At 40.4% G+C, this 13043-nt stretch overlaps 1 protein-coding gene across 1 annotated transcript in view; it reads right to left on the bottom strand.

The window, feature by feature from the left end:
* Nucleotides 1-4825: 4825 nt before the first annotated feature.
* Nucleotides 4826-13043, bottom strand: part of DNAH3 (dynein axonemal heavy chain 3) — a 187373-nt gene continuing 179155 nt past the window's right edge. The window contains 5 exon segments of the mRNA XM_043975895.1: nucleotides 4826-5179; nucleotides 8014-8151; nucleotides 8721-8925; nucleotides 10760-10902; nucleotides 12532-12699. Of these exon segments, the coding sequence (XP_043831830.1) occupies nucleotides 4826-5179; nucleotides 8014-8151; nucleotides 8721-8925; nucleotides 10760-10902; nucleotides 12532-12699 (1008 nt within the window).

The following is a 13043-nucleotide window of genomic DNA, read 5'->3' as shown; positions in this document are numbered from 1 at the left end:
CCTCAGCTCCCAAAATCCCGTCCACATACCTCCAAAAATAATGCCATAAGACAACTCTTGGAGCAGCATAACCCACATAAGAACAGAATAAGACTCTTTTCCAGCCAAAGATGACTTAATTAGGTGACTGGAATTACCTGCTGTTCAGGCTGAGAGAGGAGAGAGGAGTGCAGTGCATGGAGCACAACCAGCCTTGGGCAGGCAGTGCCTCCAGAGCTTTGGAATCTTTAGCTGCTTCTTCTGAAGCTCGGCTCACAGACTGGTGAGGGGGTCCAGTGGTTGGGGGGAATAGCTGCGGTCTCTGCTGGAACTGGGGTGGGGTGCCCATATTCTGAACCAGCAAGCAAACTTGAGGGACAGCCACCAAGTGGGGGAGGGGTACAGACATGCCAATCTTCGGACCATAGAGAATCAGATTTCAATCAGACTTCTATTTCTAGGTCAGAAAGAAAGTGGCCATGATTACTCACAGGCCAGGAAGGCTGAGAACAAGCCCAATCACCCCCTGAGCCAAGCTGTAGCTTGGAACAGTGTGTCCTGGAAGCAGCACTACACTTTAAGAAGAAGTTAAAAGCCAGGAAATAAGATGTCAAGATGAGTAAGCAGAGAAAGCAACAGACCATCGAAAGCTTCTTTGGGGGAAAGGTAGACCAGAATACATCCTTAGAAGAAGATAGTAACAAAGTTAAAGTTCCTGCATCCAGAGCTTCCAAAAAAATATGAATTGGTCTCAGGCTGTGGAAGAGCTTAAAAAGGACTTTGAAGAGAAAGTGAGATATAGGGAAGATTTAGAGATGTAGAGGAAAAAATGGAAAGAGAAATGAGGGCTATGCAGGAAAGTCATGAGAAAAAAGTCAACAGCTTGAAAAGCCAAATGGAAAAGGAGATACAAAGGCTCTCAGAAGAAAATAATTGCCTAAGAATTAGGATTGAACACATGGAAGCTAGTGATTTTATGAGAAACCAAGACACAATAAAGCAAATCCAAATGAATAAAAAAATAGAGGGCAGTATGAAATATCTCCTTAGAAAAACAGCTGACCTGGAAAATAGATCCAGGAGAGATAATCTGAAAATCATTGGACTACCTGAAAACCATGATCAAGGAAGATCATAGACATCATCTTCCAAGAAATTGTTAGGGAAAATTGCCTTGATATTCTAGAAGCAGAAGGTAAAATAGAAATTAAAAGAATCCACTGATCACCTCCTGAAAGAGATCTCAAAAGGAAAATGTCCAGGAATATTATAGCCAAATTTCAGAGCTCCCAGGTCAAGGAGAAAATATTGCAAGCAGCTAGAAAAAAGAAATTCAAATACTGAGGAACCACAGTCAGGATAACACAAGATCTAGTAGCTTCTACATTAAAGGACAGGAGGGCATGGAATATGTATTCCAGAGAGCAAAGGAACTGGGACTACAACCTAAAATCATCTACCCAGGAAAACTGAGTGTAATCTTTCAGGGGGAAAAATGGGACTTCAATGAAAAAGAGGACTTTCATGCATTTGTGATGAAAAGATCTGAATTGAATAGAAAATTTGACTTTCAAATACAAGACCCTAGAGAAGCATAAAAAGGTAAACAGGAAAAAGAAATCATGAGGGACATTAAAAGATTAAACTGTTTGCATTATTACATGAGAAGATAATACTTCCAACTCATAATAACTTTCTCAGTATTACGGCAATTGAAAGGAATATACTTAGACAGAGGGCACAGGTGTTAATTGAATATGAAGGGATGATATCTGTAAAGCATTTATCCTTGTTTTTTGGTGGAGCAAGAAGGGTGGGGTAGCTTATGTCTGGGGATGGATTTGGCCTTGGGGCCTCCTGGGTCCAGGACTGGTGCTTTGTCCACTGTGTCACCTAGCTGACTCATGATGACATCTTTAAAATAAAATTAATGGTAAGAGCAATGCACTGGAAGAAAGGAAAAGGGAGAGGTGGAAGGGTGTAAAGTAGCTCACATAAAAGAAACAAGAAAAAGCTTATGGAGTAGAGGGGAAAATGGGGAATAAGTAGGGGAGTGAGTGAGCCTTACTTTCATCAGAATTGACTCAAAGAGGGAATAACATATACACTCAAGTGCATATAGTAATATATTTTGCCCTGAGGGAAAGTGAGAGGGGAAGGGGAAATGGGGAGAAAGGTTAAGGAAGGGAGGCAGATTGGGGGAGGGGACAGTAAAAAGCAAAATACTTTCGAGGAAGGATAGGGTGAAAGAAGATAGTAAATAGAGTAAATAACAAGGGGAAGGAATAGGATGGAGGATAATACGGTTAGCTGTAGTAACTGTGAAAGAAATGATGAGTAAGATATCAGAAGGACATATGAAAAATGCAAACCATCAACAGAGGAAGAACTGATGATATTTGAATACAGATTGAAGTATAATTTTTTTTGTTCTTTCTAAAGTTATTCTATTTTCTTTCACAATTTGACTAATGTGAAGATGCTTGTCATAACTGTACATGTATGACTTATATTGAATTGCTTAATTCCATAGGGAGGGTTGAGGAGGGAGGGAGGAAGAAAACTTAGAACACAAAGTTTTAAAAAAATCAATGTGGGGGGCAGCCAGGTGGCACAGTGGATAAAGCACCAGCCCTGGATTCAGGAGGACCTGAGTTCAAATCTGGCGTCAGACACTTGACACTAGCTATGTGACCCTGGGCAAATCACTTAACCCTCATTGCCCTGCAAAAACAAAAAACAAAAATGTGAAGAAATGATGAGCCGTCGGATTTTGGAGAAACCTGGAAGGACTTACATGAACTGATGCTGAGTGAGATGAAGAGAACCAGGAGAACATTGTATACAGTATCAACAACATTGTGTGTTGATCAGCTGTGATAGACTTGACTCTTCTCAGCAATACAATGGTCCAAGATAGTTCCAAAGGACTCATGATGGAAAATGCTCCCCAAATACAGAAAAAAAAAAGAACTATGGGAAAATAATGTAACTAATAATGATGATGATGATGATAAGTGATTTGGGGTTTGCAGAGTTTTTGTGAATAAAAATAGACCCAATTAAAAAAAAAACAAAGCCTTGAAAGATTTATGAGTTAATGCAAAGTAAAGTGAGTAGAACTAGAACATTTTACACAGTAACAGCAATATTGTAATGATATCTGTGAAAGGATTACTTAAATGAAAAATGCTATCCCCTTCAAAGAGAGAACTGATGAACTCAGTACGGATTAAGCCTTTTTTCCCCCACTTTATTTTTCTTGCTTTTTTTGGCAACATGGCTAATATGGAAATATGTGTAGCTGACTTCATATGTATAATGGGTATCATTTTTCTTGCTTTCTCAATGGGTGTAGGAAAGGCAGAGGGAGGGGAAAAAATTTGGAACTGAAAATAAATATTTAAAATTTTTTAAATCCCTTGTTATTTCTTACCTTGCACTGGACTGGTTCTGCCTTTGCTCATAACATCCACAAACATAAATCAAGTTTTATTTTTAAAGTTTCATTTTCTTTATAAAAAAAAAAAGAACCTCACCTCACCTTTAAAACATAGTTTTAAAGAACCTTGTCTTTGGGCATGAAAAATGTTGGGTTTTTAAAAAAAACAGTCATTAAGCAGTTCTGAAAGGAGTAGAATGATTCTTCTCTTTCTTTATTGGCCTTTTGAAGAACTTAGGTAAATTTTTTCTGCACCTTCTTATCATTTCTTACTACTTTGCTGGTTTTATATGTCCTGGGGTTTGTAGATCCATTCACATTATTTCCCATAAAGAGACTGATCCTCTCATAGAGTGATTTTCCATATGCATTCAGGAAGAATCAGACTCCCAAGTAATGATACTTGTTGGCATGAGTGGCTTTGTGTAACCTACCAAAGCAACCAGGCTTTATAGGAATTGCAAAGAGGAAAGAGGGTCACATTTCCTTCTTAGTTCTCAGTTCAACCCAGTGAGACAACTTGTTTCAAATGTGGGTTGGTCAATGTAACTTTGGAAAATAAGAATTGGAAGTTGGAGTCAGAGGACCCAAGATTCAAATTCTGGTTCTACTATTTACTATCTTGGTAACCATGGGAAACACATATAACCAATCTCTTGACCTGAGATTCTTAATGTTAAATGATGGGGTCAGATTTGATGACTCTAAAGTCTCTTCCAGTTGAAAAGCTATGTCCCATGATCGTATCCTCTGACTTTTGGGATACCTCAGAGATTCATGAGGACAGTTTGTCCCTATTCAAATTCCTACCTGTCTGGCCCTAGGATATATATCAACATAGGAAGAAGATAGAAACTAAGAGAGTATAAGAAAGTTCTATTACAACACTGTCCAGACTGACTGCTTTGTTTCCTTTCCTAACTCCATCTGAGCAGGGCTGTAGCATAGCAGAGAGGTAAATGGAACACAAAGAATGGAAACAGCAAAACAATATACAAAAAAGCAAATATTAACATGTTAGTAGCCTAAGAGAAGCAACACGACATAGTAGATTTAACATTCTCAGACTCAGGAAGACCAGAGCTCAAGTCCTACATATTAACTGTGTGGCACTGAGCAAGTCACCTTAGCTCTGTGGCTTAAGCAACTCTTAATTAAGACAATAAGTTAGAGGACATTTTCACTCTATTAGTAGAGGGAGTTTGCTTACACTCCCTGAGACTCAGTTTCCTGATATGTAAAATGAGGAGATTGGACTATGGGACCTCTGCAGTCCCCTACCAGTTCTAAAACTATGATCTTAGAATCTCAACATTTATGAGATCATAGTCACTGATCTAGGCCACATTTTTTTTAACTAAGGAAAGAAAAGTTTTTACTAGAGAGTAAGTAGTAGATATTTTTTTAATCATCCAACTGGCAAAGTGATGCCACTCCACGGTTTATCCAGTGCTTCTGGGGCAGGAATGTTGGGAGCTCAATGGAAAGGACATAGTTGGTTGAGTGGCCTGTAGTGGATAGGGTGCCTCTCCGGGCACTTGTTTTGTAGACAGGACACAGATAGATGTTCTGATGCAGGAACGTAGAACTTTCCCCTGGTTTGAGCCAAATAATGGGGAGAGGGTCATAAAGGATTTTAGGGAAAGACTCTCCAATCTCCATAGCAATCCTATCCCACCGGGCTCCTTCCAAGAAAAGGCCTTTGACAAAGGCCCCATTTTCAGGTTTCTCTTCTACATTTAATTCCTGTGTGGTCACCTGGAAGAACATACAATAGAGCTTTAGCATTTATTCTCTGGAACATTTATCTCATATGGTGTTGTATTCACATATGTGAAAATAACTTGGGCTTGTTTAACACTTCCCTTTCCCCTTACCTCTCACATCTATCAGTGACCAAGTCCCATCAATACCTATGGCTGCAACATCCTGGCTTCTATCCCCTCCTCTATTCCCAGAGCCATAGCCCTTAAAACAGGTAGGTTCTCATTGCCACTTTCTTGGGCTATAATCCCCTAGTAGGTCTCCCTAACTTCACCATCTGACCCCTAACAATCCATCTATTACCTACCAAAATAATCTTTTCTTATGCAAAATCTGTTCATGTCACTCTTCTGCTCAAAAAATTTAAGTGGCTTATAATTGTTCACAAAGTAAAAGTTCAACCTTCTATTTGAGGTTGAAAGAACTCTACCACCTTGGCACTGCCTGCCCATTTCAGCCTTATCTTATGTGACTCATCTCTAAGTACTCTATGCTCCATCCAAAGTGAACTATTCAAGGGAACTTCCTTATTTGGGAGTTTCTTTTATAAGTGACATCACAAGTCCAATCCATATTCCATTTATAAACTCAATAAATCTATGTAAACTTTGCTTCTCTAAACTTTTGTTACTTACAGTTTCATTTTTTAAAATGCATACAATTACTTTCAGATTGTTAAGATTCTTATAAAATTATTGTTTCTCAAAAAAAAAAACAACCCAAACCCCAAACCAAAAAAAAGTGAACTATCCTTCCACCATCACTTACTCTCAACATACCCACTTCCCTCCTACTTCTATGCATTTGCTCATATTGTTCTCTGCCAGAATTGTCCTACCTCTCCTTTTCTGCCTAATGAATTCCTACCTATTTTTAAATTTTTTTTCACATTTTAATTTTCTTTATTATTATAAAAACATCCTTTTTGTTGACTTTTTTGATTCTGTGCCTGTTCCTTCAACACCTTCACAACAATTTTCTGTTCCTCAATCAGGAAAGCACGCTTGATCCTGTCACAAACACATTTAGCACACCTGGAGCCACCATAAGCCCTGCTGACATGCTTTTTGGTCTTTGATAGCCTCACAAGAACTTTAAGTCTCACTGCACAAACACTTTGAAGTCTTCCTGGTCACACACCACAGGCTGATTTTGGTGCCTTTCCAACTTTCTTAGTATAAAGGTAAACAATTCTGTTACTTGGGGTTTGTAACAGCCGAGTTTTGTTGGAAGCTATATTGTAAGACAACCTACGGATGCTGAACCATTTTTAATTTCCGTCAGGTCCGCCACCGAAAGAGGGCCTACCTATTCTTTTTAAAGCCCAGCTCCTCCATGAAGCCTTCTCTAACAACTTGTCCCTTTGGACTCCACGTAGCACTTTTCTGGTACTTTTAGCACATCATATCACATATTGTTTATTATAGTCATCTTTTTCTGTCTTTTTTCCCTATTAGACTGTAATCTCCATGAAGGCAAGAACTACGCCTTATCTAAACTTTGTGCCTTTCCTTGAACACCTAGCAAGGCTCTTGTACACGACAGGCACATAAAATATCTGTGAATGAGTAACTTCTGAGGAGCCCAGAAAGCTGCCTTTCTGTAAAGCAACAAGTCTTCCTGGCTATAATGACCCCTGGATTCAGGAGTGTCCTATACAGTACTACTTTGTATGGTTAAGTGGTAGACTTCCCCCCAATCAATCAACTGGGAAGACCAGGTTCTAATCCTGGACAGTCTTTTATAATCCTGTGTTTTTGTTTTTGTTTTCATTTTTTAACTGTAGCACGGTGCAACAAAAAACAGTACTGGACTGGAAGTCAGGACATCTTGTTCTAGGAGAGCTACATATAGCACAAAGTGAACAAGACTTTCCCCCTGGACACTCGTGAATGGAAGGAGATCACCTCATCTCACCTCATAAAAATTCTCTAGCTCACCTTGCTATGCAATTAAGCTACCACCCCCAGGTCCTGCTGTCCTGCCTTCTCTCTAATAGGTCCACTTCTTCCCCATACAGGTACCAGGGACAATCTGTGCCTTCTCCTGGCATGACTGCAACAGCCATCAAACTGTCTTCTGTAACACTGCATTGTTGTTGTTGTTATTGTTTTGTGGGGAGGGTGGTTGTTTGGTTGTTGGGGTTTTTTTGTTTGTTTTTGTGGATTTTTTGTTTTGCCCAAGTTGGAAAAAAAATTCTAGTTACAACTCTAGCTTCTGGTTAGTCCTGGTTTTGACATTAACTCAGTGTGTGACCTTAGGTAAATTAATTCCCAAACCATCTCTTGGCCTACATTTCCCAACTGTGAAAAAAAATGGATTGAACAAGGTGATCTTTGAAAACTTTTCCAGCTCTAATATTCTACTGTCATAAGATTATTAAATGACTTTTCTACACCCTTCCTCTATATTCTTCGTTAGGTCAGTGCTTGACTAGTAATATATTCATTTGCCTTTGCCATGAACTTCAGAGTAATATTTCATCATACTCAGATGCAAAGCTAAACAGTAACATTCTCCAGGATGAGGGGCCCCACCAGATTGTATAGGCATGCTTAGAACTCATGGCCAAACTATTACTTTCACTTAGTATGGAGGTGGCAGGATGTTCCAGCTGCATTTGGAAATGCACAATCAGGACCATGGGAACAGTCAGATTTTGATGAGAATAGCAAAGTGGGCCACCTTTCCAGAGAAAAGCTGCCAAATCATCCATCTCTTTTATTTCAGTAATGTGAAAGAGACAGAACAAGAGGAGATCCTAGAAACATCAGCCATCTTTGTTTTCATCTTGGCCATTGAACTGAGCTATCTGAATCTACCCTTACCTCAAATTGAAATCCAATGTGGTCAATGGGAATGGTGTACTTCCTAGCAAAATTCTGGGAAACACCTGTTAAAAAGGACTGTGTGAAATAGAATCCTGAGATCCAGAACACAGTGGGAGGCCCATTGTTGATCCACTCCTAAGGAAAGACAGGAACAAAATGAAACAAAAATCAACCTATGGAAACTTGCACAGGGGGAGAATGGCCTATATTGGGAAGAAGCTTTCTTATATTGGTAAAACAGAACTCTAAAACACATACCCCTAACCTACTGCTCCTATTCTTTAAAACAACAACAACAAAAACAAACCCTCTCCTTTTAAAGCCTAGAAGTAGCAGAGCTTAGGTGTTGTGGACTTACTTCTTCTACAAAGTCTTTCCTTAACAAGCCCACCCATCATTTCATTATTCTACCACCCATTATGTATTGGTATTGATGATGACATTTCTTTGGGCAATAATTCAAATTATATCTTTGTCTTGTCCTATTCTCTTGTCTTGATTTCTATTTATAAACAATCTCCCTCTGCCCGTAACCACACTATCCCTCTCCCCAACTCATAAAACAAAGTCTGTAGACAGTAGGGCTTGGGATTGCACTGTTGGCTAGCTGGTTGCCAGTCCTGAGGCCATTCATCCAGTGTTTCACTGACCTCTCCTGCCCAGACAAACCTATTGGGTGTTATGCTAGACTGGATCTCTGTTACCTGGAAGAAGGCCAGACGTGCTAGGAGATCAGCCACATAGCCACCTAGGGGCTTTAGTGATGGGTAGGACTTTGATGCCCACATGCCTGGCACTTTTCCTACTAGCATACTGTTGAATACATCTTCCAGCTCTGAAGACATTAGGACTTGGCCTTTGATGGCTCTACCCAGGTTGATCAGGCTGCTTCGAACTACTGTTGTCAGTCTGTGGGGGACAGAAGCCAAACTCAACATATACTTCTAAATAGGGCTTACTTCCTCCTTTCTTTCTAACTGGCATAAAGAGGTGACAAGGTTGGATTGAGAGAAATTAAGGAGCTTTGCTATTCTCCAGGGAGGTTTGTAGGAATCCACAGAAAAGTTTTCTACTTTAAGAGAGCCCAGGGGCAGCTAGGTGGCGCAGTGGATAAAGCACTGGCCCTGGATTCAGGAGGACCTGAGTTCAAATCCAGCCTCAGACACTTGACACTTACTAGCTGTGTGACCCTGGGCAAGTCACTTAACCTTCATTGCCCTGGAAAAAAAGAGAGGAGAGAGAGAGAGAGAGAGAGAGAGAGCCCAGACAACAAGGATCTCTTTGTCCCAAAACCCATTCCTCAGACCTAAGATCGACTGAAAACAGGCTGAAAATATCAAAGGATCAATCAACAGCAAAAGTCACCAAGGTCCTATGGAACCTCCATATCTGGCTCACACTTATATGTCTATTTTCTTAGCATTTCAAAGCCAGAACCATCACTGGGATAAGGCAAATTAAGTCCCTGGACCCTAGTGAAAGAAGTTCTGGGAGAGAAAGAATTGCTACCTTGTGGTTAAAAAACTAACAAACAGGGGCAGCTAGGTGGCCCAGTGGATAGAGCACCGGCCCTGGAGTCAGGAATACCTGAGTTCAAATCTGGCCTCAGACACTTAACACTTACTAGCTGTGTGACCCTGGGCAAGTCACTTAACCCCAATTGCCTCACTAAAACAAAAAAAAACAAAAACTAACAAACAAAAGAAAGGAGGAAGTAAGCCCTAGAAGCCTCCTATGCTTCAAATTAATCTATTATGTTCCTGCCCTACCACTATCACCAAGAAAGAGGGGTAGAACTTCTCCTTCCCTCCCTTCCATACACAGTCTTCAAGGCTGCTCTTCATGTTCACTTTAACCTGATTCTACCGGGACACAAATGTTGTGGGAAGTGATTAGGGGAGGAGATAGATAGATAGATAGATAGATAGATGATAGATAAACTATGCATCTATCTATTTTTCTATCTGTCATCTATCATCTACTGGGTTATATCCTATCAGAAATGACTTGCTAGAGAATCATGCCAATGCAAGACAGACTTATGAAATGACATTTGCTAGGTGAGCTGGTCTTTGGCTTGGGTCAAAAGGCTCATTGCTAAGCAGTTTAGGGAGTGGTCTCCAATGGATGGTCACCAGGCAAAATATTTGCTGCTCTGTCACTTTGCCTTTTAAAAGGCAAATTCCCCAATGCCCCCTAGAATAGTTTCCCCCTAATCTGAAGAACCTATTAAGATCTGGTCTGGACCTATGATTTGATTGTTATATGGAATTACTGGGTGAAGAAATAACCTATCAATGTAGGTCATCACCTTCTCTATGACTTATAATTGTTGTTGAGTCATTAAGTTATATCCAACTCTTTATGACCCCAGTGGACACTTTAATGCTGTCCATGTTTCCTAGTCAAAGATACCAGAGTGGTTTGCCATTTCTTTCTCCAGTGGATCAAGGCAAACAGAGGTTAGGTGACTTGCCCAGGGTCACATGTCTAGTGTCTGAGGCTAGATTTTAACTTGGGTATTCCTGATGCCAGACCTAGCACTTTATCTACTGCAACCAACTTATAGAGGACTGCCTAAATCAACTGAGAGGTTAAGTAACTCATCCAGGATCACATGGCTAGTATGGGTCAGAAGCAGTACTTGGAACCCAGGTCTATTTTTTTTTAAGGCCAGCTCTCCATATAATACATGCCACCTAGCAGTGTCTATGACCAAAGAGGAAAAAAACCCAATTCCTACCTGTTAAATCTAATTAGCTCTTGTCTCAGGACAGTGTTCATGGACTCTTCATAGCGTACTGGGTACATGTCCATGACCATTTCCAGGTCAAAGTCCTTAGGAAGTTTAGATAGGACATCCTTAGCCAGCTCTTCAACCACTTCCTTAAATTTCAAATTGGTAGAGAAACAAATATGAAATAAGCTTTCTGAGTGGTGGTTTTTAAAAAAGAGATTAAGATGTAATAAATAGCTCTTTTAAATATGCTGTGATAGAATTTCTCTGGAAATCATCTGCAGGGTATAAAATGGAAACTAATTATCATATGGGTTCCCTTCCCATTCTTTAGGTGGTTCCCTCCCCCCCCTTCCATTCTCTATGTAAATTCTATCCACATTAACTATAAGGAAGCATATGGAGGAAAATCAGAGCCTTTTGGTTCACAACAGGAAATGAGATCCACAAATCTGGTCCTGTTATTAAAGGCTATATCTAGGCATAAGTTTGCTCTTTGGCCAAGTGGGTCAGTAAGGTAAGATTAGCACTGGTCATCAGAGAATTTCTCATTCCTCCAAGGGAATCATCCCTGCATCTCCACCCACAGGGTCTCCAAGGGCTCTAGTGCTAATCCTCTGTAGGGGCATTTCTTGGTGGTGTTAGTTACCTTACTCAGTAGTTCCTAAATCCTCACTCAGTGACTGTTAGCTGCAAATTTGCCTGCCTACTACCTCTCTTCCCCCTTCCCCCCCATTTATTTCTTTGCAATATCCCCTCTAGCAAACAGAAAAGCCCACTGATGGGTGGTGTCTGCTGGGGAGGTGATTAAAACCTAGAGGAAAAAGAATGAGTATGATCTCTTCAGTGTTAGAACAATCCTGCAAAGCAGGAGGTCTGTGCTCTACACTCTTTTTTCTTCAGTATTGGAGGAACCATTGGCACCCCTATACTGAGAAACACTGACATAGTCCCTACTTTGTGCAGATTTATATAGAAATGCTCTTATAGTCAGTCATGTGACATCACTCGAAAACTGAACAAATGAGAACTGTGGAGCTAGAAAGGGTCAAACTAGGGAGGAGAAGGGAGTCAGCATGTTGTAGAACTGGAACTGAGAGCCAGGAGATATTCATTGCTAATCCCAATTCTGTCATGAACTCACTGTGTTTCTTTGGGTAATTTGCTTTACCTTTCAGAGGTTTATTCTACATTCAAATGGCCCAGTAGAAATAAAAGTGAATTGAAAAATATGTCTTCTTGTTCTTATTTCTTATTTTTTTTTTGAGGGCAATGAGGGTTAAGTGACATGCCCAGGGTCACACAGCTAGTTAGTGTCAAGTGTCTGAGGTCGGATTTGAACTCAGGGCCTCCTGAATCCAGGGCCAGTGCTTTATCCACTGTGCCACCTAGCTTCCCTGTTCTTATTTCTTTTGAAAAAAAGTATATAACAAGGAATGATTTGCTGAGGAAGGGGATAGGGATATTTCAGAAATAAAGGTTATGTAATAACAAAAGAGAGCCATACAATTTTACAAAAGGAAAATATAAAGCACTAAATGCCTTTAATAAGAGTTTGGATGAGATCACCCTAAGGGAACATTCCATGATTAGAATTCTGAAGTCCTCCTCATTCTAAATACTGCAGGTCTTCCCTAGTCACAAAGAATTATCTTGGATCATTTCTTCCCAACCCTCCAAGTCACCCCCATCTAGAAAGTGATGCTACCCAACAATGTTACTCCTTTTTTGGGGGGGGGAGGGGCTGGGTTTCAATATCATCTCAAACCCAATGTTACCTGAGGAGACTTGCCAGCTCCCCCACTTTGCCTGGGGAGTGTTAGTAATACCCCATTAAGCAGTAGGTTGGTCTCCTGGTTGTCCTTGGTGATATCTGCATTCTCATGAAGACCGAAAACTTCAGGGTGGGTGGCTATGGGCAAGCCCCTTATGTAGTCAATGTAGGCCTGCAAATAAAACCTCAAGTTAAGGAAGGGCAAACTCAGAGTCCACATGGATAAGACAGGGCATGATGGATCAGATCCTCCAGAGGTCACAGTGACCAGTGAGGGACACTAATGACTGATATCAGGGAAGTTACTGGGCTCATCTCCCAACAAAACATGGTTGACATGGGTGGTAAACCAAAGCACTAAATCAAGTGATTGACTGTAAAGGTTGCTTGCAACTGCCTAATAGCCATATCTGTAATTTTTTTTGGAAAGCAGTGGAGATAAACCCCAGGCATTACTGACTATTCTTAGTCTGCTTTAACCTTGTGCTACTCAGTCATATCCATATACCAATCCTC

The sequence above is a fragment of the Dromiciops gliroides genome, chromosome 1 (assembly GCF_019393635.1).
Source record: "Dromiciops gliroides isolate mDroGli1 chromosome 1, mDroGli1.pri, whole genome shotgun sequence".
Taxonomy (NCBI): Eukaryota; Metazoa; Chordata; class Mammalia; order Microbiotheria; family Microbiotheriidae; genus Dromiciops; species Dromiciops gliroides.
This window is presented reverse-complemented; position numbering and strand designations above follow the sequence as displayed.